Source organism: Pelodiscus sinensis, chromosome 20 (genome assembly GCF_049634645.1).
Source record: "Pelodiscus sinensis isolate JC-2024 chromosome 20, ASM4963464v1, whole genome shotgun sequence".
Classification (NCBI taxonomy): Eukaryota; Metazoa; Chordata; order Testudines; family Trionychidae; genus Pelodiscus; species Pelodiscus sinensis.
In genome coordinates, this window is record NC_134730.1 from 1,696,726 (window position 1) to 1,722,238 (window position 25,513).

Genomic DNA, 25,513 nt, shown 5'->3' on the forward strand with positions numbered 1-25,513 from the left:
GTGGAGACAAATCACACAAGAGCATGAAGAGTCATTTAAATCAGAGACTCGTGCCTGCAGAGGACTGTGCATCTCTCCCTCTCGTATTTCAGTTTAAGTTCAGTGACAGGGCATGCAATGACAAGAACATGCCAAAGCTGGATTGGGAACCATGGCAAAGCACAGCGCCCTGGACTGGCCCTTGACGCAAGTCACAACAGACCAGCTAACAGTAAGAAGGAAGAAGCAACTGCCAGTCATATTCTTGTTTATTAGTCCATGTAAGCCTCAGGAGATCATTTTTCTTGTAAGTAAATGGAGCAGGCATCAGTATCTATAATGAATAAATTTATTGTCTTACAAAAATCATTGTCTAGAAATATGGGTATACAAGAAAACAAGATATTTGCAGTCAGATAGATGCCTGGTGGTCAACAGCCAGTTCAATTAAAAAAAATATCCAAACGCACAACAAAACCTTTGTAACAGATGTTAAAGCTTTTAACCCAAAGGAAAATTATGTTTCCAAGCACATTGTAGAGGGATGAGATTTCATAGTTAACACTGATTCATTATCACTGAATATCAAGAATACCACTTTGACTAGAGAGGTACATGATATGAAGCACAGTCAAAAATTAATACAGTAAATCAGTTATATAGGCAAATTATATATGTGACATTGTCTTAGTACTGTAGTGTCTAAGGCACTTTCTGTAATGTCAGTTTTTCCGCTATTTAAACAGAGAGTGTAACTACTTGGTGTAACACTGTTGAAAATAAAAAACCAAAGAAAGAATTCACATCCACTGGCGCGTCAACGCTCAGCCAGGCAATCTCCAGCTTTTCACCTCTAACTACAGAGACCCCAAAGAAGCCCAAACCAGGCAAGTACAGATGCTTCTGCTACTTTAGGCTCAAGAGCCTGCGTTGGACACTAGGCTGGCTCAGGAATTAGTTACACTTCATCTCACGGCTGTGAAGCTTCCTCACATCGAGAGGAGCAGCAGCTATTCAGCTCCATGTTCTCAAGACTCAGCCACCGGTTCATAAGTTAATTCCCATCCTGAGCCTCTGTTCCATGTTTATTTTTTCCACATTACTGGTGTTCCTATTTTACGCGTACAGATGCCTTGGGATTGATAGAGCAGGTCGAGGTATTGTACAAATTAACAACAGTGACACTTGATTTACCTGTAGTGCACAAGCACTAATTGATGAAGCAGATGCCAAGAACACTTGGAAATGATATGGCAGGTTAACAATGGATATTCCTCATTCAACCCTAGACCTCCCCCGAACACCTCCAAGGCCTTTTCACAGTTTACTTGCTGATTATGTGCTGAGCACAATATTTAGGAGAAAAATAAGAAATACGGGAGCAGTTTGGTCTTCACAGCGTGCCACTAGACTTCTTACAGCTGAGGCCATGTGAGCGCAAAAGAAATGGAAGGGTGTAATCTGTACAACAAAGCATGCAGAGTGACAACAATGGGTCTGCCCCAACCCACTACTGCTTGGGAATGAAGTTTCTGAAGTGATAAAAAAGTCGTATCCTTCACATGATGCTTTATAAAATGGCTTTACAATGAAGATCTGGAAAAGATGCACTGAACAGTTACTATATATAAAAAAGCAGATGTACCTATACTGAAGCAGGATGGTGAGGCTACAGAGCCTTAAGACATAGTTGACCTGTGATAAGTAACCTTGTAGCATGCCACTCGTACATAAGGCAGATTCACGGCCACAAGGCAATTTGCTGGTCAGGTAAGTCCTTTGCATTCCACTATGTGTAAAGGTCTCTGCATGCTAATGGTGTGACCCGGCTCTACTCGGTTTGGGCGGGCTGCGTTTCATTGACGTCACTGCCTTTGCTTTCTGCATCATCATCAGACAGTTCCAGAGATGCACCTTCAATATGCAGCTGGCGTCTACCAGATCGACTTGAAGAGAAGGTGATAGGACCACCCCTCCTAGGAAAAAACCACCAAACAATTCCTAAATGCACCCCTGCATTCACTGTGTAGCCTGTGGAGTGAATGGGTCACCTGGAGAGCCACCGAACAGTGGTGAGCGGCCTGTGGCCCATCAGGGTTCTACGTGTGGTCCACAAGACGTTTTGTTTACTGTTGGCCTTGCGCGGGGTTGCCGGAGTCTGTCCATGTAATGGTTCACTACCGGTATTACTAACGTGACAGCAGCAAGGGCACGTGAAGCGAGGTGCGTGCTGGTTACACAACACAGAGCTGTGTGCTCCCCCTGCATCCAATCCCAGTGCTGCTACGCCAACCGGCGCCCCTCACAGATTCTAGATACACAAGTGCGGCGAGCAAAACTGCCTCCCTCGGGAGAGGATCGTGGTTCTGACAATCTCGCGGCCCCCTGAGATGGGGGAGGGGAGGCTCGCATGCGGCCCACTCGCTAGCCGAGGGTGCCCATCACTGCACCAAGTACAGAGAGGAAGCCAGGAGACCGATCATGTCATCAGTCCTAGTCACCCTCCACCCTGTTTCAAGAAGGGTCTTGAAACAGTCCCTGGGCCAGTAGTTATACCCCCCCAAGCACCTGGTACTGAAAGGGTTATGAAGGCATCTTCCCAAATGCCCTGCTTCTGCCTCTCATGACTACTGCTGACTCAGTCCCCGGCGTGGGCATCTGCTGCACCAGACTAAGGAGCATCTGACACCAGCAGGAATCAGGCTCGGCCACGGCACACTGAGAAACACGGAGCACTAGCTGATGTCTGTTGTGTGGAGTCCGGCAGCCGCCCGGCCCCAGAGGGGATCCCAAATGCTTGGATTGGCTCAGAAAAGGCTGGCCCCCTCCTGCCCCGCTCTGTGCGCCTCACAGCAGCCAGATGTCTGGACCTCGTGGCCCTGCGCAGGCAGCCGAGGGTGGTGGGTGGCACAGCCGGCATGAAGCCACTGCACATGCAGCCAGGCCAACCGCCAGTTCAGCTGTGTCTGCCTCTCCCACGCTCTGCTCTGCTCTGCATAGCTCACTCCGCTCTCCCCTCCTCCAGCACTTCCCGCAGAGCCCTGGACACACAGGAATGAGCTGGGGTCCAGCCAGGACAAGGCAGAAATAAAGGATTACCTATCACACGGCCCAGGAGCCGAGCCCCACCTGCCAGAGCGCGGGAGCCCGGAAGGGTTGGCTCTTTGGAGCATTTGCCAGCAGGGACCCTGGTCGGCTGGACGCTGGGGGAATTCCTCTCCGTGGCTCTGCAATGGCACTTCCCATCTGTTCCTAAGAGACCTGGCATCAGGCAGCCTCCCGCCCCGGGCTAGTGAAGACCTCGGTAAGATGCTGCCTGTGCTCAGAGCCCCTGCCACCAGCCGGACTTACCTCAGCCTGTTCTTCAGAGTGCTGACCTCCCGGCTCAGCCCCTCGTTAGCCTCCGTGGCATCATCTAGCTCTCGCTGGAGCTTACGGCGGGAGGCGTTCACGCGGGTCGCTTCCTCCTCAGCTTCCTCCAGCTGGCGCTTCAGCTGCTTCATCCTGGCATTAGCCTTCTCCATCTAGGAGCGAGCGCCAATCTGTCAGCGGGCAGCCCCACGCAGCGGAGCACCCGAGGGAAGGTCTGGGGCAAGAGGAGAATTCAGCCCTTCCCTGTCTTGTGCCTTTAGCCTCACTGGGGGGTCAGATTGGGACGGGCTCAGGTGAAAAGCAGAACGCCACCCACCATGTCTCCAGAGCGAGCAAAGCTCCTTCGAGGCACCCTGCGGAGCTCCGACTACCATGCTGTGCCAGCCTCCAGCTCCCAGGACTGCTGCAACAGGGAACACAAGGCCAGTGGGGGACTCAAGCAGAGTGTCCCCCGCTGACCCTGGGCTCCACACCACCTGCTGCTTTGAAATTCTCAGCTGCGGCCTTTCAAAGCAGCAGACCCTGGGCTCCACGCGGCGCTGCAGCAAGGGAGGAGGTGGAAGCGAGGAACCGACTGGTCATTCACATCCCTACATAGTACTGGGACTTGCAGCAGGTAAAGGAGACACAAAAGGCCCCTCGCATGGAATCTGTGTTGCGAAGATCAGCCACACTTGCCAGGTCCACAGTCCTATCCCCTCCCACTCCGGTCCCGGCAGGCTAACCTGCTGAACCACTTGTGTAGGATCCTGGCTGGGCGCAGGCGGTTATACCCTGGAGCTCATGTAGAAAGGCTCCACCAGACAGCAGCTGCTGTGGTGACCCTGCCCTGCCAAGCACTCAGGCCCTGCTTGTGGACTGGTGAACACTTTCACCAGCCACATGCAGCTGCTTCTGCTGAGGTAGGTTGGGATGGGAGTCAGGGCCACAGTGAAGGCCCCCCTTCATTGGCTGGCGTGGGGGAGAAGACACCACAGAAAACACTGGCTGGGGTGGGGTGAGAAAAAGCCCCTAAGTTCCCAGCAGAAGCTGGCAATGCAAAAGCTGCGCAGCTGGACATAGGGAGCACGACGCTACCTGCAACTCTGCCAGGATTTGCTAAGGGCCACGCAGAGAACTTTGACCTTGGGCTAGTCTCCTCAGGACTCCTTGTTCTCAGCATGCATTTGAACGGGGAGTGTTTTATGGCTGGTGCATAGCTTTCACAGCAGGATTTTCTGGGGAGCGACTTTCCTCCAGGTCGATAGTGAGCCCTGGTCAGCGGAGCAGCGGTTGTACTGGAGGCTCTTCCTGGAGCACGTCTGCAGGAGTTGGGTGTGGAGCACGACCGTGCACTTTGCTTACCTGTTCTTTGTACTGGTCTGCATGCCGACGCTCATCTTCCACCTGCATGAAGACTTCTTTCAGTTTCTTCTCTGTACGACGCACCAGCTTGTTAGCAGCTGCTCTTTCCCTAAGAAAGCACAGGGCCGGTTACCCCTAGATCAGCCAGCCTGGGAATTTTGCACACTGGGTTCTCTTTTCAGAGCACAATCATCAGGCATGTGGAGTTTGGTGCTAGTGCGTGCAGATCGAAGTGTCACTTGGAAGAACAGATGAGTTTCATTTCCAAGTGCCTTGCTAAAATACGACCTTGTAATCACACGGTTGTACCGGAAGGGCCTAGACCAGGGCTACTCAACTTTGGAAGCCCCAGGAGCCACAATGACATTCACAGCATATGCCATGGGCTGCCACTTAAAGAGTGGCTGCATATACAGTACATGCAAATAGCTTCTTTCACCCTGACAGGCATGAATACGAAGATTAAGGCAAGAGCACACAACACACAGGCCCCATTTCAGTCAGTTCTGCTGATATTAATAAAATGCAACATTGACCCACTTTCCACTCATATGAATGAGCAACGACAGTCCAGGAATTGAACTACTAAAACACGTAGCAACAGAAAACAGTTACTTTTTTGTTTTGGCACCCTCTCGCGGGCCCTGTGCTGAGCCCCATGTAAATCCCAGCCATACTATGGGCCGCAAACAAACGGGCCACATGAGACCCATGGGTTCCCTGTTGAGTAGCCCTGGCCTAGTCTGTCAGCACATGAGAGGAATGGGCTTGGCTGTCCCATACTAAAACCATGGGGGTGTGGTCACTGTGGTGGTACTCAGCTGCGGTGCTTTAACAAGGGCATCTGCTAGCCAGCTGCAGAAGACAGATGGTTTATGGTCATCTCCCACAGCTAAAGCACAGCAGTGGATGGCGGGAAAGGCCCTGCAAATACAAAGAGGGTCCTACCACAGGGAAGAATTAGGGTCCTAAAAAGTGAAGGCTGCTTCCCCCACAAGAGTCAGCCAGTGCAATGTCCTCCAAAGATACTTTGCATGGCTGCACCACACTGGGATCCAGTATACTGTCCAAACAGGATCACAAGGATCCTCGCCCAGCTACTCCGGGAAAAGAACCAGTGCAGCAGTATCATCTGTACAGCTAACGGACCTGAAAACCTAGATAGAGTTAACAATTTAAAGGCTCAATATTTATGCTGTTCAATCCAAGACTGTCCTTTCAGCAACTGTGCTCTAGCTTTGAAAATCCAGCTGCTGGGACCGAGCTGGGAACCTTTGGTACCTACAAGAAGTCCTGCTAGGGCCATGGATGGGTCTCACAATCCGTGTGGCCTGTTTGGTGTTTAGAGGAAATACAACCATCTTCTTACTTTGCTTCCTGCTCAAGCTGCTCCTCTAGCTGCCCAATCTTAGCTTCCAGAGTAGAAATGGTCGCCTTGAATTTAGACTTCACAGATCCCTCCAACTCCTGCAGCTTGGCTTTTAGTTCCTTGTTCTGCCTCTCCAGCTGCTGCCGTGCATTTTCACTCTTCTGAGCAGCACTCCGCTCTCCAGCCAGCTCAGAGTTGAGCGTATCAACCTTTGGAAGGGCAAGAAGAGTCAGCCATCAGGCAACATCCTAGGTCTTCTTTTCCCTTTCATACAGTATACACAAGCGTGCCCAAAGCAGCATGTGCCCACGGTACTTTACCTGCAGTGTGGTCTTCCGAAACCGGTCATTGAGGAGTTCCATATTGCTCTGCTCCTCCTCCAGCTCCTCCTCCAGCTGTGCAATACGGGCTTCCAGACGGCGCTTCTCATCCAGCAAAGCTGATCTGGAGGGAGGGGGAGAAAGCGGGGGAACATTACATAGTTATGCAGGAACTACTCCCACTTGCTTTTCCTAACTCAGCACGCACCCCTCCCCCAGTGATGCAGTTCCTATGGCAGGAAATCTGCTAAGCAGAGGGCAGTGTAAGGGATGCAAGTGCATTAGCAACAGCCAGTCACTGCTGCGTTAAACAGGCGCCCAGTCAGCTGAGGACTCACTTTCCAGAAGCGCTGTTTGCAATCTCGTCGGCTAGCTCGTCCCTCTCTTGCTCAGCGTGGCGACGCGCTCTTTCAGAGGCAGCAAGTTCCTGCAAGGGGACACGAGAAGATTCGTTTGCTTATTTAACGTGCAGACAAATAGCACTGGGGGAGCTTGGAGCTCTGCACACGTTAACCCAGCCTCCCAATTCCACTAGGACAGTGAAGTGCTACTAGGTGACTTGCACAGTCCCCGTCAGCCAGCAAGAGCCAGGAACAGAACAAAAGCAGCTTGACTCCCTTGTTCTAACCACTAGCTCACACTCCCAGTTTGTCGCTAACCGCTTCTTCGTGGCTGCAGTACATTTGTTCCCTTAAATGGAAAATGCTGCAGTATTTTAGACTGATCTCTAACTTTTTCAATTGCCTTCCACCTCTTGTTAATGCATTGGTATCTTGAATCAATTGTATTATTCATACTGCATTATGGGTTTCTCTTCATGGAAAAAGGTCGTAATTTTTGAAGCTTGTTAATAGCCCCTAAATAGTCATTTACAAAGCTACAAAGAGTCTTTGTTTGCCAGAGGTTACACTAAGCAGACAACCATGGCAAAACGAAAGCTAGATGAAAAAACTTTAGGTTCTCTATGGCCCCCAACAACTTAGCAGTTAGCAAACCAGCATCAGGAAAAACTTCACATCTGTTCTACGATGCTGCATTAGTGCATTTTCTGTATCCAAGTAACAGGGCATTAAGAGTGTCCTATGCATTTGCCTAGCCAATTCTCTATTCAGAGTACTGACACACTGAATTTTCAAGCACCTTCAATCAGAGACAAGTGTACAGAACATGAACCTATGTGCTGCTCACAAAAGGCACCATGGAACTAACTCATACCTCTTGGAGCTGTAGTATTTCTGCTTCAAGGCCTTTCAGCTTCTTTTCGTTCTCCTTGGACTGAGCAAAGATCTCATCTCTGGATGCACGGGCCTCTTCCAGCTCCCGCTGATAGTCTTTCATCTGAGCCTGGAATTTAAGAGAAGGAAAAATCATCACCCACTAGAGAAAAGTTTTAGCCCCTTTGAGAGTTCAGCATTTAGTAAATGAGAAGACACGCCCACCGTAGGGTGATAGTTCTAGTTACTGAGTTGTAAATCAATTTTCATTGTAACCCCAAAACATGAACATTGTCGGTGTTTTACTCCTTCACTGGATTCTATCCAACTTCTCAGGTTTAGTTTTAATCAAGACAGACAGGGCTACAGAAAAAACCCTCAGTAAGCTTGGATGATAAAAATGGCATGAATCTTATTGAGATCTCATGCTGCGATGGCTTGGAGGGAAAGGTTTTGATGTAGGTACCTGTAGGTACCTAAATTGATGGAGAAACTGTATAATGAACATTGTAACAGAATATTGTCTTAAGGATATAGCTGCATGAACAGATCCATTTGTACCTCACATATTCAGACTCCTTTCAAAACTATATTTTGCTAAATGTAATGTTCTGAGCATTACAGCTACTAGCTTCTGATAATATTTTCCATAATCTTTGCTCGACTCAAATGTCAATTTCCTTTAAGAAAACCTGTTGTACTAAACTGATGGAAGCCAAAAATCTGCAAGCCAGAGGACTACTTAGTTTGGATATACCTAAAAGAATCCACAGCAACACAATAGGGTATGGAACTTCACATTTGGCTTGCCCCACTAGTTCAACTTCGATGCTGTCCTCTACTTGTTTGTCACATAAAAACCTGAGATGTCAAAACTTTATATGCTTGGGGGTCTGAAATTAGGAAGTACTCAGGCAAGAAAGTTATGTCTGACAGTAGAACCAATGGTTGAACTTCATGCTTCCTCAGTACTCTGGAGCCGTGCACAAAATGCTCAGAGATTAGAAGTCTATAGCTATATTACAAATAAAAATACATGAAAGAACATGAAGGACATGCATCTGACGAAGTGGGTCTTTGCCCACGAAAGCTTATGCTCCTACACTTCAGTTAGTCTATAAGGTACCATAGGACTCCTCATCGCTTTTGCAGATTCAGACTAACACGGCTACCCCTCTGATACTTGACATTAAGGTTGAAAGTCACTCAGTTACCAGAACTGAAGTCATCTGGACCCCTTATGCACATGCAGGTTAGTGTGTAACTGACGACTAAGCTACAGCTTTTCCATGCCCATCTCATCTCCATTCCTCTTCATCTGCACTGCCTTCCCCACAGCCCATATTCCCTGCTCTGACTAGCTCCGAGTCCTCTCTTTAGCCAGTGTGTTACCCCACCCACCTCTCCACCCAGCCAGTCTCCGGTCTCGTCTCTGCTCCCACACCTTGGCTCTGTCAGAGCTAGAGCCATTTCCCTTTCCCCTTCTCCACTCTATTGGGTCCCAGTCCTGTCCCCCCTCAACCAGCTCCTATGGTCTTCTCCTCCCACCAGTCTGACAACTGTCCCCTCTGTATTAGTTCAGGCAGCTTCCTCCTCCACAGTGCGTGGGTGCAGCAGGCAGCACAGAGCACAGGAAAGACAGGCGACTTGCTCTCCGTTCTGGTGCCTGGACCTGGACCCAGCACAGCATGAAGCAGCTGGGAACTACAGTTGCAGAGGAAGTCCTGTTTCTACCCCTTGTGCTCCTGAAAGGAACAAGCTAGTATGGACAGAATCTTCGGGGAATTTAGCTGTGAGGCTCCAGCTAGCCTCTACTGAGCATGTGAGAACTGTGATGCGTGAAGAGTTTAATTTTTGGCCAAATTTGGGCAGATTTTCACCGGGATGGAAAAGGCACATCCCTAACAAAAAGGTGCTGTCTGCCCTCCCTCCTCCAAACCCTGACCCATAGAATGAGGGCACTAGAGCTTCACAAAGATTAAAAACAACACACAGAAAACCAAGCCAGACCAAACCAACCAAGCATGGGCAAACTCTGGTTCTTCTCCTACAGGTTGGACCTCACCAGCCCGGAAAGAGAAAATTTGCCAGACCGGGGAGGTCTCCTGCCACCAGCTCCCAAACCCCCATAAGCTGCTGCTGGCAGGCTGCCCACACCAGCAGGCATCTTGTCTCAACCTCCCCCATCCCTAACCTGTCTGGGCTGCTTGCCCGGCTGCTGCCGGCTTCCTGGGTAGCAGAGGCTCCAGCTCCTGCTATGGGGCTCCAACCCCATGCATCCAGGGGCTGCTGCGGGGCTCCAGCCCCACCCTCCAGGAAGCTGCCAGGGGATTCTGGCCCCATGTTACTGAGGGACTCTGGCTGGAGCCCCACACTCCCAGGGACAGTAATGGTGCTGCAGCTCCGCACCCCCACATGCTGCCGGGGGACTCCGGCCCAGCCTTGCACTGCCACAGGCGGCTAGAGGGGTTCCAGCTCTGGTCTTGCACTGCCCCCAGCTGGGCTGCTGACCCTATTGCCCCAGCCAACCCTCCTGCCCTTAGGCTCCCAGCTCTCTGGTCTAGGAGCATCTGTGGTCCTGCCAGATGATGGATGTTGCCATTTCAGAGAATGTCAGTTTTTGGAGGTACAGCCTGTAGTCTTATTTCTGGAAATGACTGAACAATTTCATCTGAAATTTCCCCCAAAATGGCTCAGCTTGAGACACCCAGCCTGGAAAATTTCTGCCCAAACAGTTATATAGTGTGTCCAAGTGATAAGCAGTTCAAAACAGGACAGTATAATGAGACATGTCGAGCAACCTTCATCGGCAGTGTGACAAGCCCCCCTTTGAACATCCAAACATACGTTTGAGCGATTGCTCAGTTAGCATTTACTTTGACCTTGTTGCTTTGTGAGGTCCTAAGGGGGGGAGGGAGGAGGGAGAGGAGAGGAGCTTTCACCTAGTATTCAACTGAGTCCTTCATACAAATGCTGAAGCAAGGCAATTTTAGCCAGTTCACTGGCAAACACACCCAGGAACTGAAATACAGACAGGAAGCGGTCTCCCAGGACAAGAGACTAGGGAGCTATTCTCACTGTTGGACTGGAAGGAACTTGACCAAAGCCGCACTCTAAAGCAAGAGACATGCCACATTCGTGCATGGACTGGCTTCACGCACCTGGAGTTTGCGCAGCTGTTTGATTGCCTCGTCTCGAGCCTTGTTTGCAGCTTCTATCTGAGCCTCAAGATCTTTGAGATCCATCTCCATTTTTTTCTTGGAAGCCACAGCAAGAGCCTTTTGTTTGCGCTCATCCTCCAGTTCGGCTTCAAGCTCCCGCACCTGTGAAATTACAGTTTGAGAGGCTGTGTTACAGGAATGGATGAAATGGGAAAACTCATGATTTTGGACTGAATCTAAGAAGGGTAAGAACCAAGAAAGGCGTTGGTAACAACACAAGGGTGGCATGAGGAAAGTTCAGCTCTTGATCACTATCCAGTTGACAGTAGTACAACAGGTAAGTGAGGGAACTTATGGAAATCTTAGCATAAATCTCAAAGCAAAAGGTGACACTCAGGGAATTTCTGCAGTACGACTGAAAATTCAGATGCTAAACATCCCATGGACTAAAATAGTTTCATCTATTTGACGGCTTCAGGATCAACTTTCTGAGAAGTACTTGTCTCTACCTTCACTCTTCAGTGCAGAAGCTAGTATTTCAGCTTATTAAATGGCTCTTACTCAAAACAATAGAATAACCTCCACATCTTTAATACCTTATTATAATTAAATGGTTACTTCAGACACATCACGTCACCACCACATACAGTAAGACATTGTATCCCAACCATAAGTCTTCAAAGCAAAAATGAAGAGCAATTTAAGTCGTATCAAATGTCTAAGCAACGAGCCAACAGGAAGCCAAAAGAGATTAACAAATTATGGAACAATGTTCAAGTCGAGCCAGAAAACTTGGTTGTTACACAGAGGCTAGTGAAAGGAAACACACAAATTTAATTTTGCTGTATACTGAATCAAATGTAATTACTATTTTATTAGACTGTCAAGGCTCTTATCCAGTAGATATACAGCAATTTGTACTCCTACTGCACTGAGGTACATGGAGCTTTAAAAAAACCCAAACACCTTTATGTCCATTGTTTATAACATGTTCATAGAAGCTGGAATCAGAGCGTTGCCAACTCACCCAATTTTATCAAGAGTTTGAGGCTATTTGACACTCAAGTCTTGAGCCAAGCGATTATGGGACTGCTTTAATTTTAAAGGAAAAATAGCAAGAGTCTAGTCCTCATGGTTCTGGAGGATGAAATCAAAAGCCTCTTACGTTAGATGACATAAGAATGACCAAACTGGGTCAGGCCAATGGTCCGTCTAGCACAGTATCCTGTCAGCCGACAGTGGCCAATGCCATGTGTCCCAGAGGGAGGGAATGCAACAGGTAATCCTCACATGATCCCTCTCCTGGCTTTTTAAAACTTCTTTAAAGTCTCGTGACTTTCAAGCCATCTCAATATTTTGGGCCATGTCAGGATAGCTGAATGTTAGGGGCTGGCAATCCTGTGACCCTTTACCAGTTTTCATTAGAGAAGTAGTGCATTTTGTGGATTATCTACCATAGCTATGTCAGCAGGAATGGTCCAACTCTGAAAATCCAAGCACTACATCACACAATTTACTTGGAATAAATCCAGATAGCAACGACTGCTACACAACAGGAGAAGGAACACATGCACTGCACATTTTACTGTGATCACACCAAAAACTGTATTTTTGCAAGTGACCTGTTAGTTTTACGTTCATAAAGATGTTTCCAGTCACTGTTTTAAAAGGTAGTTCAAATGGAAAGAACAGCTAAGTAGAAAGTGCTCCCTTACGAAATTCAAATCAAAACACACTATACGTGTCAGAAGTCTTGTGCTAAACTGTCCTGCAGAACATGTAAAGATCAGTGCTTAACCACTACGTGATAATAGAAACATCATACAAGCCTTGAGGGACAGTCCATCTTTTGGGTGATAATTCAATTAGCCGTGTTCTTTGTTTCCTACAGTTGCGTTCCAAGCCATGCTTAGTTCAGAATACCTGTTTAACCAGCATCCTCTTCTTCTCTTCATTCTGCTCATCTCTGGCCTGCAGGTCTCTCTCAAACTGAGCCTTCATAGCTTGCATGTTCACTTCCAGGCGAAGTTTGGCATCTTCTGTGGCCTGCAGCTCATCTTCCAGTTCTTCCAGCTGAGTCCTCATCTCTTCAACTTGTTGCTCTAAGGTTCGCTTGGACTTTTCTAGTTCATGGACCTAAAAACACAAGTACAAAGCAGACACCATCTTTGTTATTCTGACAACAGTAATTGTATGAGAACAATGACACTGAATCCTTCGTTCACACTGATTTAATTCTGTGGTTGTCCTACACTAAACCAGAATAATTAAGACACTAAACCTGTATTAAGAACAACCCAGACGTGAAGTCTATGCAGACAGTGTCAGACTTGACGGCTACGTCTAGACTGGCATGATTTTCCGCAAATGCTTTTAATGGAAAAGTTTTCCGTTAAAAACATTTGCGAAAAAGAGCGTCTAGATTGGCACGGACGCTTTTCCGTAAAACCACTTTTTGTGGAAAAGCGTCCGTGCCAATCCAGACGCGCTTTTCCGCAAAAAAGCCCCGATCCCCATTTTTGTGATCGGGGCTTTTTTGCACAAAACAAATCTGAGCTGTCTACACTGGCCCTTTTGCGCAAAAGGACTTTTGCCCGAACGGGAGCAGCATAGTATTTCCGCAAGAAGCACTGATTTCAGACAGTAGGAAGTCAGTGTTCTTGCGGAAATTCAAGCGGCCAGTGTAGACAGCTGGCAAGTTTTTCCGCAAAAGCAGCTGCTTTTGTGGAAAAACTTGCCAGTCTAGATACAGCCGATCTGTCTGATAAACAGGAGGAAACTACCAACTGCAGAGTCAGCAATTCCGAGTATCCCAAAGAAAACAGAGCTAGCCTGTTTTTAAAGTAGCAGAAGTTAACAATCTATCATTTGGTCTGTGTCTCCTCCCTACCTAGTCTGTGAATGTTGCAGAGATGCCTGGCACTGGTGAATACTGATTAGTTGCCAGAGTAATTAAGTTCTTCAGGCATTTTAAAAGGTACAACTCTTAAACGTCAATGTTTCAGACTTGCAAGTTCTACTACCTAGTCTTATTTGCCCTGTACAAATGGGCTTTCCTACTTCATCTCCTTCGTGGAAGGCAGCCCAACAGAGAGAGGTGGAAAAATACTTACATTTTTGCCCACATCATCTTTGGAGCTCATTAAGTCCTCCATGTCTGCACGCAACTGCTTATTCTGCCTTTCAAATTCTTCTTTAGCCTCCAGGGCTTCTTCCAAAGCTCGAGCAAGAGAGAGTGCCTTGGTCTCCTTCTCTCTAGCCTCTGCCTCTGCCCGGTCCCGCTCCTCTGCATAGCGAGCAGAAATGTTCTTTTCTTCTGCCAGCATCTGAAAAAGTCAATCTAGGTTTCAAAGACAAATCTTAAATTCTGTCAGAAGAACACTTAACTCACTGAAATGTCAATGACCAGGTTAAGGCTCTCCGGTGACCTGGTGCACTTATTATTCTGCCCACAGTGTCACCTCTCAGTCAAGAGGCTTCGGCATGAGATAAAATAGGGACCATCATCCAAAACACAGCAGCTTGAAAAGGAGCTTCTATCCATGTTCTGTGCACCAGCTCAGAACCTCAGTTTTATAGTCCTTCAGTCTTCATGTCCCTTCTCACAAAATCCATCAGGGTCCTCCAAGACAGTTAAAATCAAGCCAGACTCTAGCATGGCTAGAAGCGCTTACTAAAAAATAAATTTAGCTTTTTCACAAGTTCCATCCAACGAAGACATGAAGCACCATGTAAGTGCTTGGCTCTCAGAAGCTATTACAAAAGTTGTCCCTTGAGAAAAGCCAATATTGCAACAGCCAATCAAGTCCACATAAAATATCATGTTTCCAAGTAAACATCTCTCTTAAAAAGTCTGTAAGGGTGGTTAACACATAACTAAGGCTTTACAGACATACATTTCTTTGCCCTGGTCTATATGGCATGAGGTCAGCACAAAACAGCTTATGTCAACCTAAACTTGTCCAAACAAAGTTTCACTACCACCAACATAACTTGTTTGTTGCACTGACCAACTCCAACTGCAAGAGGGCAAGGCACCTATAGTGCTATAGTTGGGTTGAGGCAGTGTTCGTGCAAACACATATTGCTTACACTGACTGTTGCTGGCTTTCAGAAGCCCTCAATGCCCCAAACTTTCAGACCAGTTCACACGAGTTCTACTGGGGAGGACTCTCACTGCCAAAATGGATCAAAAGTGCAGACATACACCGGTGATGTAATAACTGACAACAATATGCTGATGTAACCAGTTTGAGAACAACTTATACCTCCAGATCAGTGGCACAGCCATGGGTACATGCATGGCCCCACAGTATGCTAATATCTTTATGGCTGACCTAGAACAACGTTTCCTCAACTCCCGTCCCCTTTTACCCCTTCTCTACTTACGCTACATCGATGACATCTTTATGATCTGGACGCATGGGCAAGAAACACTGGAGACATTCCACAGAGATTTCAACAACCTACACCCCACCATTAACCTCAGCCTGGACCATTCTACATGAGAGATCCATTTCCTGGACACCACAGTACAAATCAACAATGGAAAATTAGACACCACCCTCTACAGGAAACCCACTGACTCATACAGTTACCTACATGCTTCCAGCTCCCATCCAGCACACACCATACGATCCATCATCTATAGCCAAGCCCTTCGATACAACCGCATCTGCTCTAATCCCACAGACAGAGACCAGAAACTTCAGGATCTCTACCAAGCATTTATAAACCTCAACTACCCACCCGGAGAAATAAAAAAGCAAATTGAAAGAGCCAGACGAATACCTAGAAACCATCTACTACAAGACAGACCCAAGAAAACCAATAATAGAACACCACTTATCACCTACAGCCCCCAACTTAAACCTGTCCAACACATTATCAATAAACTACAGCCTATACTGGAACAGGATACTAAACTCCAAGAAGCTCTGGGAGACAGACCCATAGTCTCCTATAGACAACCACCTAACCTCAAGATGATTCTTACCAACAACCACAGGACATACCACACTAATACCAACCCTGGTACCTTCCCTTGCAAAAAACCCCGTTGCCAGCTTTGTCCACATATTCATCCTGCTGATACCATTATTGGGCCTAACCAAGTGAGTTATAAGATCAAGAATACATATTCCTGCGCATCCAGAAATATAATTTATGCTATCATGTGCCAAAAGTGTCCATCTGCTATGTACACTGGACAAACGTCTCAGACACTTTGCCAAAGGATCAATGCCCACAAAACAGATATTAGACAGGATCACAAAGAAAAAACAGTTTCTTGCCATTTCAACCAGAAAGGACACTGTCTCAATGACTTAATTACCTGCATCCTGCTCCAGAAGCCTTTTAAATCTGCACTTGAAAGGGAATCCTCTGAACTGTCATTCATGCTAAAATTCGACACTCTACGTGTCGGTCTCAACAAAGACACTATCTATCTTACCCATTACAAAGACAGCTTCCCCAATTATCACCTCTAATACCATTAGCTCTCAGACATTTACCTTCCTTTCCTCCACCTTCCCCACCCCCGCATCCCCCTTCTGTTCCGAAATGTGATTTGTCCTTTTCATGTGTGTTCACTTTTTTTTAAATTGTATCCTTTGGTATATATGGTTGTGACTATTTTCTTCCACTATTTGATCTGAGGAAGTGGGTCTGGCCCACAAAAGCTCATCATCTAATAAAGCATCTTGTTAGTCCTGCATTTTGTTTCAGCTACACCAGACTAACACAGCTACATTTCTATCACTATTCTGATGTAACTTAGTGCAACATAATTTTGCAAAGTAGTCATAGCCTTGGTGCTGAAAGCAGAAGTGAGATGTCAGAAGTTAAAGTACCTGATCAAACTTCTTCTGTTTTTTCTCCAAGTTGGAGACAATTTGGCGCTGATGATCCAGATCTACCATCAAGTCATCCAGCTCCTGCTGCAAACGATTCTTTGTCTTTTCCAGTTTATCATAAGCCATTGCCTTCTCCTCTAGACGCTGGCTCACAGCCTCCATATCCTTTAGTAATTTCTTCTTATTTTCCTCCAAACCGTCAATGGTTCCTAAGTCATCATCTACCTTCTTCTTGGCATCAGCCAGCTAAGTTTTACAGAAGACAATAAAGTGGTTTCTTATAATTTCTTATTGATCACAGCTATTAACAGGATACAATAAAAATGCAGTTATGCAAACATGAGACAAAGAAAGTAACATTGGGTATTACACTGGGGAAACCCACAAGAACAAAACCAGCTATTTCTTATTATGCAAGGTACAAACAAAATGATAATAGAACAATGTATTAAAGATTTGAAGCTTTATAGAATATGACAGTTAAATCTGCCTAATTTAGGCACTGAAATGTCACTGCTATTACAAAATATTTATAACACCTCAGTGGAGAAAGACCAGTGAAAATATTCAAAACACAACTCAGCTTAATTTCTGCCCCAACTGAGAACGAAATATAGCCTCTGTCAGGCAGTAATACAGAATTAATGGGCCATACTAAAGCTATTTCCAATAGCTTCATACCTGTGACTGTAGGGCAATCATCTGTTTTTCCAAGTTCTTTCTGGCCTCCTCCTCCTCTTCCTGCTGTTCCTGAAGGTTGTTCTTTTCTTCCTCCAGCTGCCTAATCCTACTGCTTAAGTTCAATTTCTGTCTGGTTTCCTCCTGAAGAAGCTCCTGTTGGTAAGAAAATAATTTATCTTGAATTTCACCTTTTGCTGGCACTAGTTACATTTGGCCTTACACTGAGCTGCCCTCCAATACTGTATTTAACAATTCCTGTGTTTCCTGGGAGGTGGGGGAGGAACAGGTTAGGGTTGAAAGGAATAGGAAAATATAACACACACAACCTGTTTGATCTGAAGGTATTCAATATCTCTCTCATTTGCTAATATCAGGTCCATCACTCACATCTCCAAGAAGTTAATTAAATGCTCGTCTCATGACCAAAAGGTCATCTTAAATTGGTACAACTTAATACACAGTGGTATGCAGAACTAAGCCATCTTCCCAACAGGAAAAAAAAGGTACAGGAGATAAAAGGAGAACTGTTTTAAAATTGCAAGTTCTGATTATGCTGCTTAGTTGGCAGTACCCAGCACCTGCTAGAATATCATTGCATCTATAATAAATTTCCATCAGAACTGACTGCTTCCCTTGTGGGGGAAGGGTCATTTGTGTTGTCCTTTTTACGCCTATATTTCTTTTCATATTGAAAAAAAACAAACACATTTTTCTGAACAGCAAAACTGACTAACAACTGGGACCTAAAAAGATGAGAATCCTGAGAAATTGCTTAGTTCTGCGAAGTGGGAACCAACTCCACTAGGGGCACAATGGAAGCCTGCAGGACTTCTAAGCTCTGGTGGTTAATGAGAGCTAGGCCAGTCATTCAAAAAGTTTGACAGGATATCAAGCATTGTGGATAAGGGAGAAGCAGTGGACATGGTATTTAGTAAGGCATTTGACATGGTCTCACAACCACCTTATTGATAAACTAGGGACATACAACCAAGATGGGGCTACAATAAGGTGGGTGCAAAACTGGCTAGATAACTACTCTGTGAGAATGATTTTGGACTGTTAACCATTCTGGAAGGGCATAACAAATGGGGTTCTGTTCAATATCTTCATCAATAGTTTGGATGATGGCAGAGAGTACAATTACGAAGTCTGCAGATGATACCATGTCGGGAGTGGTTGCAAGTGCTTTGAAGAATAGGGTCAAAATTCAAAATGACCTGGACAAACTAAAGAAATGGTCTGAGGTAAACTGGATGAAGTTTAATAAGGACAAATGCAAAATATTCCACTTAGGAAGGAACAGTCAGTTTCACACAGGCTACATCTAAACTACACGCCTTTTTCAAAAGATACTTTCCAAAAAGCCTCTTTAGAAAAAAAGCATCTACACTACAATCAGTCCTTTCGAAAAACAAGCCGCTTTTTCCGAAAGAGAGCACCCAGGCAGTCTGGATGCTCTCTTTCAAAAAGAAGCACAGTTTGCATTACATAGCGCCTTTTTTCCAAAGAGCACTTTCGGGGGGAAAAAAAAGGCATTCTTCCTCGTAAAACGAGATTTTCCACGTTCGACAAAACCGCTGCGTTCTTTTGATTTACTGTCGACAGAACGTGGCAGCCTAGTCGCAGGTAAAGATTTTTTGAAAAAAAGAACACTTTCAAAAAATGCCTGTAGTCTAGACACACCCCTACAGAACGGGAAGTGATTATCTAGGAAGGAGTACTGCTGAAAAGGATCTAGGGGTCATGGAGAACCACAAGCTAAACAGGAGTCAACAATGTGACAACATTTCATAAGAAGCAAACATGATTCTGGGATGCATTAACAGGAGCGTTGTGAGCAAAACACAAGTTATTCTTCCACTCTACTCTGCACGGATTAGGCCTCAACTGGAATATTGTGTCTAGTTCTGGACACCACATTTCAAGAAAGATGTGGAGAAATGGGAGAGGGTCCAGAGAAAAGCAACAAAAATGATGAAAGACCTAGAGAACATGATCTATGAAGGAAGACTGAAAGAATTGGTCTTGTTTAGTTTGGAAAGGAGAAGACAGAGGGGACATGATAGCAGTTTTCAAGCATCTAAAAGGGTGTCACAAGGAAGAGAAAAATTGTTCTCCTTGGCTTCTGAGGATAGGACAAGAAGCAATGGACTTAAACTGCAGCAAGGGAGGTTTAGGTTGGAAAAACTTCTTAACTGTCAGGGTGATTAAACACTGGAATAAATTGCACAGGGAAGTTGTGGCATCTACATCTCTGGAGATATTTGAGAGCGGGTTAGACACTTGTCAGGGATGATCTAGATGGTGCTTGGCCTTGCCAAGAGGGCAGGGACTGGACTCAATGACCTCTCGGGGTCCCTTCCAGTTCTAGGATTCTAAGTGAGGAAACAGACTGTCTTAGACCTTGTCTGTGAAGCATCATAATAGTCTAGTAAAGCCACCTGCCCTCTGACATCGTAACCATACCTTCATAAATGCCATGGGAAGGCCAGGAAATAGCTGGGGTAGAGGAGAAAAGTTTCCTGACATCAGATGGCCTTAAAGGCATGGCCCCACTGGGTCAGGCCACTTGTGTCTGTAGTCCTGCATCTACCAGTGGCAAATCCCTGGCACTTCAGAGGAAGGTGCAAGGCACTCCACAGGGAGAATTCTAGAAGTGTGCCGCTGCAGGAAAGGTCTTCCTATTACCACAGAGCGAAACCTAAGCACTTACTGATCTCATATGGGGTTGAAAAATGCAACTGTGGATGTTTTATTTACATAAAATGTTCATTCTTGTTTAAATCTTACTTAAGACAATCCACTATGATGGTGCCCTCTTATCTTGTTTTGTTTGAAATTCCTCTGTCTCTGGTCTTGGCTAACAAATTCTGTCATTGGCAACTTGACACATCATTTCTGACCTTTTCCAGGTCACAGAGTCAGTTAATTTCCTTAAGTTTCACTCCAATTACAACTGATCATTTCAATTTTCAGTTTCATCTAGTTTTTTATTTTTAACAGCACTTCACACGTTGTCTCCAAGGCCCATGACTACTTACCGTTATGATGGATTTCTGATAAAGGTTTTTTGAAAGTTCAGATTCTAAAGAAAAAGTTTTTCTTAATTATTTTGGTGAGATGTTCAGAAATCTAGAAGAGCAGCACAATTCTCCATTACAGAGACTATGCAATTTTATTCCTTAAATTACGACCATTTTCACCAGCTGATGATTTGCATCAATAATTTGTCCATGGGACGAGAACAACAGGAGAGGAAAGAGACAGGAAAGGAAAGAAAGAAAACTCCCCAAAATTCTATGATCTTAACGTTTTGTTAATTTTAAAATTCAAATTTATGAAATGTGTCGGGGCCCTCCCTTGCCCAATTCACCTCAAAATTTCAAGTCTAATTTTAATTATTTAAAAGTTAAAGTATATGTTTCCAGGAGAAAATGAAATGTGAACAAACTTTCTGGACAATGGGTGCAAAGAATGCCCATCGCCTTTCATGGTGTATGTATACATTACCCCAAAAAACACACATTAGGACGACGTCATTTTAAGATCTCAAATTACTAGGACAGGGTATGTCTACACTACAAAGTTAGTTCGAACTAACGGACGTTAGTTCGAACTAACTTTAATAGGTGCTACACTAGCGCTCCGCTAGTTCGAATTTGAATCGAACTAGCGGAGCGCTTAGTTCGAACTAGGTAAACCTCATTTTACGAGGACTAACGCCTAGTTCGAACTAGCTAGTTCGAACTAAGGGCTGTGTAGCCCTTTAGTTCGAACTAGTGGGAGGCTAGCCCTCCCCAGGTTTCCCTGGTGGCCACTCTGGCCAACAACAGGGAAACTCTATGCCCCCCTCCCAGCCCCGGACCCCTTAAAGGGGCACGGGCTGGCTACGGTGCCCGTGCCAGGTGCAAGCCTGCCAGCACCCAGCTAGCAGACCCTGCACCTGGCACGGCACAGAGCCACCCACCCGATGCCCCCCAGCCCACCCCCTCTTGCCGGGACCAGGCTGGCGGCTCCCGGGAGCTTGCCCTGGACCGCAAGAGGCGGGCACCTTCCTGGGCTAGTGCGGACATCGTGGACCTCGTCCACGATCTCCGCACTAGGCACAGGAAAGTGGCCGTCTAGGGCAGGAGAGCTGCCAGCCTGGCCACCCAGGACCAGGTGTGCATGAAAATCAAGGGGGTCCACTGAGACCCCCGACACTGAGCCCTGAGCTTACAATGGCCGTACTGGGTCAGACCAAAGGTCCATCTAGCCCAGTAGCCTGTCTGCCGACAGCGGCCAACCCTAGGGACCCTGGAGGGGATGGACCGAAGACAATAACCAAGCCATTTGTCTCGTGCCATCCCTCTCCAGCCTTCCACAAACTTTGGGCAGGGACACCACTCCTACCCTCTGGCTAATAGGACTCCATTGACCCAACCTCCATCACTTTATCTCACTTCCCTTTAAACTCTGTTCTAGTTGTAGCCTTCACAGCCTCCTGCAGCAAGGAGTTCCACAGGTTAACTATTTGCTTTGTCAAGAACAACAACTTTCTCTTACTAGTTTCAAGCCTGCTACCCAGTCCTTTCCTTTGGTGTCCTCTAGTCCTTCTTTATGGGAACTCAGGAAGAACTTTTATGAATGCACCCTCTCCACCCAACCCCTGCTTTTAGAGACCTCTATCCTGTCCCCCCTCCGTCTCCTCTTTTCTAAGCTGAACAGTCCCAGTCTCTGTAGCCTTTCTTCATCTGGGACCTGTTCCCAACCCCTGATCATGTTAGTTGCCCTCCCCTCTCCCAGCCTTTCTCTTCCCCTCTCCCACCTCCTTTTCCCAGTCTCCCCCAGTTTTTTTCAATAAAGACAGAGTCAATGTTGGAAGAAACGTTATCTTTATTTTGTACATCAATAAGAAGGGGGGCTAGGGAAGGGTAAGTGGAAGGAGGTGAGGGAGGAATGGGGTACGAGCCCCCAATGGGGAGGACTGGGCTGGCTCTGTGGGCTTCTGAGGGTGGAAGCTCTCCTGCAGCCCCCCAATTACTCCCTCTCCCCAGATGGCAGCCTGCGGCAAGTGCAGCCGGGCTGATGGCCGAGTGGTGTGATGTGCCCAGTGTGGGCACTCAGGGCACTCCAAGCCAGAACTTCTTTGCAAGCGGGGCACCCCTGAGAACTGTGTGTCCGGGGTGGGGGTCGGGACCCTTTAAGCGCAGCCCTCGGCTAGCCTGAGACAGCATCTCCATGCTCTAAGTCCTCCTTTTATGCCCTGCCAGCACTGCTTCCGGCCATCCTTAAGCCCTGTTCAGAGTCCACTCAATGTGGACTTACTAGTTCGAACTAGCAAAACGCTAGTTCGAACTAGTTTTTAGTTCTAGATGCGTTAGTTCGAACTAGCTTAGTTCGAATTAACTAATTCGAACTAAGTTAGTTCGAACTAACTTTGTAGTGTAGACATACCCACAAGGATTAGAGTGGAGGGGAGGGGTTAGGAGGAGAGAGAGAGACAGATTCTCCTTTATGCCTTATACGTGCCTCAAGAGCCTGGTTTACTTACTGGCTCAGCAAAGCCTACAAGTAGCAACTCTAGTTTGTCTTTAAAAAAAAAAAATCAGGCTTTTTTCGTAGATCTGAAGGCTAGAAGGGATCTCTGTGATGATCATCTAGTTTGAGCACCTGCATAACAGATCATTGGACTTCTCCAAAATAACTCCTTTGGGGCTGGAGAATTCTCTTTGAACTAGAGTTCCCACTGCAGCTGGCCAGTCAGCAATGAAGTGCACATTTCAGTGTGCTGCGTCTCATCCAAGCTAGTGCAGTGATTATTTGCATAGGTCAAGGACTGCTGACCCTGGGGAAAGTTACCAATAGGAGGGTAACAAAGGGATTGTGAGATCAATCCATCCCCCATTCCAAAAGCTAAACAAATGTGAGTACAAGGGTCCCTTACAAAGCCTCCTAGAGGGGCTCTGAGCGTTGCTGGAAGAAGAGACAGAGACCTAGAGAGTTTAAGTTCTGCAGCTGAATGTTTCTATGGATGAACACACACTCAGTGTTAAAAACCGGGTTCTTACTACAACTGAAAACATACCTGTGTATCTTGAAGCTGAGACTCCAGACCTGCTGCATCTTTGGCAAATTTTATGCCTTTCTTCTCGGCTTCCTCCAGGAGGCTTGAGACATTGTCCAACTCATTCTGCAAAGCAAGAGATCGAAAGGTAACACCGAGCAGTGGTCTGCTGCAGAAGCTGTATTCTGTTGGGAGCTGTGGGTGCAGAAGACCATAACACTCAAAATAGCATGAAAGCTAAGGGAATGAGAGCTCTAGCACAAAGATGTCCCCAAAGTACAATTTTAAGCTAAATTTAGCTAAGTTTGACATTCAACTTAAAAATGTAGTGATTGCATTTGAGATGTAGTGTTTAAAGCTTACTTGCTTTACACTTTTACATCCCTAGTTGTGGGCTTAGCAGTGGAACTGTTTAAAAAGTTAACAAGCATCCACTTATTGGTTTCTGTTATGGTTACACCCTAGCTCCCACTCCTAGGGAGCCAGCTGTCACCCCGCACTGTGGACTCTGCAGGATAACTTATAGTATAAAGTCAGCTCCCAGGGTGTACTGGCTCCTGGATGCTGGCCCCAATCCCGAGAAGCCATCTGCGCTGTGACACAGCAGCTGTATACTGCAGAGCCTGCAGTGCGTGTAACCGCTAGGATTTTTAACTGTTACATTTTAATCAATTTTCTACATCCCTACCTACAACCACTGTGGTGTTCGTATTTTACTTGTAGTACGATTGCTATTAATATTTTAAGTGGTATTTCCATTACAACTCTGCTTTCTGGGGCCTGCCTAGTTCCATAGATTCCCAAGTGACAGCAGAGATTGCAACCTCCCTGGTTGGATGTGATCCCTGCCATCTGTCATGTTATTTCCAGGATGTTCTACTCTAACACAGCCTACTGGGGGCTACTTAAGGATTGCTTGGGAGTTTGACAGGGTGAAATGGAGCCACTCACCATTGAGAAAGTTTAGGTTAATTTACTAAATAGAGACGACCCTGAATTCTACTGGTTCTGAAACAATTACAACAAACTCAGGCACTAGATTTTGTAGCGAGAGCCGTAAATTGCTTGGAAGCTTCTCTCTCAAAGACCATTTCTTCCCTTTGCTATGGGGTGAAGGCAGGAAGGAGGGGTTCAGAGTGTAGGAGGGGGCTCCAGGCGAGGGTGCGGGCTCTGGGGTGTGGGAGACTGGAGTGTGGGTGCAGGGCCTGGTAGGGAGTTTAGGAGAGGGAAGGTGCATTTACCTCAGATGGTTGCTGGCCAATGGCGCACCAGATCTAAGGAAGGCTTCCTGCACTGCTCCCAGAAGCAGCTGCCATGTTTGACCCCTAGGCAGAGAAGGTAAGGTAGCTCTGCATGATAGATGCCCTCCCTCTCAGCTCTCTCCAGTAACCCCTTCCTGCAGCGCCCATTGGCTGTGGTTCCCAGCCAATGGGAGCTGTGGAGCCAGCACTGGGGATAGGAGCAGCACACTGCTTCCCTGATGTCACCTGTACTCAGGGGCAACAAGGACATGCTGGGGCTCCCCACTGACTAGTTGTGATAAGCCAGACTTGAAATCCTGGCAACTAAGTACTTTCACTACAGACACATTTGCTTTGGACTTAACTCTTACTGTCCAGCAGAAGCAAAACTGGCCTCCCAGATACAGCCCAAACCAACTGTTTGATGGAGCTTTTTGCAAATGTGAATCAGCAGCTATGTTTACAATCATTCTGCAAGGGGTAATGTCAAGTGTGTGGTTTAGCAATCAGCTGCTAATGATATTGCAGCAATATATATTAAAAAGTTAAAGTTGTACCTGCAACTATTGGGATAAGGTTAAAGTTTTATACTGGTAAAACATTTCATATTTTTAACATGTAGGAAATCCCTAACAATGGTCTTAGATTATTTTCCTTATATTTATGTGAACTTCTCTTGTATGCTGTACAAGCTTTTCACATTATTCATATAATTTCCATGTTACTGCAGAGTTTGATCAGGAGAAATTCCATATCTGGATTTAAAAAGAAGAAATAAGCTAAATAATTTTGGCCTCTACTAGTAACGTCAACAACACCTGTGACTAAGCAGGATCATTCAAGGAGTGGATTTGTAGATTCAGGTTTCACACTGACCACATACTATGCACATCTAGCTCAGTCATTGTGAGATATGGTTTTGCAGAGT

General features: G+C 46.3%; 1 protein-coding gene across 3 annotated transcripts in view; it reads right to left on the reverse strand.

Annotated features, from left to right (window-relative positions):
• Positions 1–310: 310 nt before the first annotated feature.
• Positions 311–25,513, reverse strand: part of MYH10 (myosin heavy chain 10) — a 146,865-nt gene continuing 121,662 nt past the window's right edge. For all 3 annotated transcript variants that reach the window (XM_075903464.1, XM_075903463.1, XM_075903462.1), the window contains 13 exons: positions 23,366–23,470; positions 17,299–17,451; positions 16,615–16,863; positions 13,873–14,085; positions 12,683–12,895; positions 10,760–10,921; positions 7,600–7,728; positions 6,723–6,811; positions 6,385–6,508; positions 6,065–6,273; positions 4,696–4,804; positions 3,331–3,503; positions 311–1,955 (listed from right to left, as the gene is read on the reverse strand). In XM_075903464.1, the coding sequence (XP_075759579.1) occupies positions 1,811–1,955; positions 3,331–3,503; positions 4,696–4,804; positions 6,065–6,273; positions 6,385–6,508; positions 6,723–6,811; positions 7,600–7,728; positions 10,760–10,921; positions 12,683–12,895; positions 13,873–14,085; positions 16,615–16,863; positions 17,299–17,451; positions 23,366–23,470 (2,073 nt within the window). In that variant the 3' untranslated portion in view covers positions 311–1,810. The remainder of the gene's footprint in view (positions 1,956–3,330; positions 3,504–4,695; positions 4,805–6,064; positions 6,274–6,384; positions 6,509–6,722; positions 6,812–7,599; positions 7,729–10,759; positions 10,922–12,682; positions 12,896–13,872; positions 14,086–16,614; positions 16,864–17,298; positions 17,452–23,365; positions 23,471–25,513) is intronic.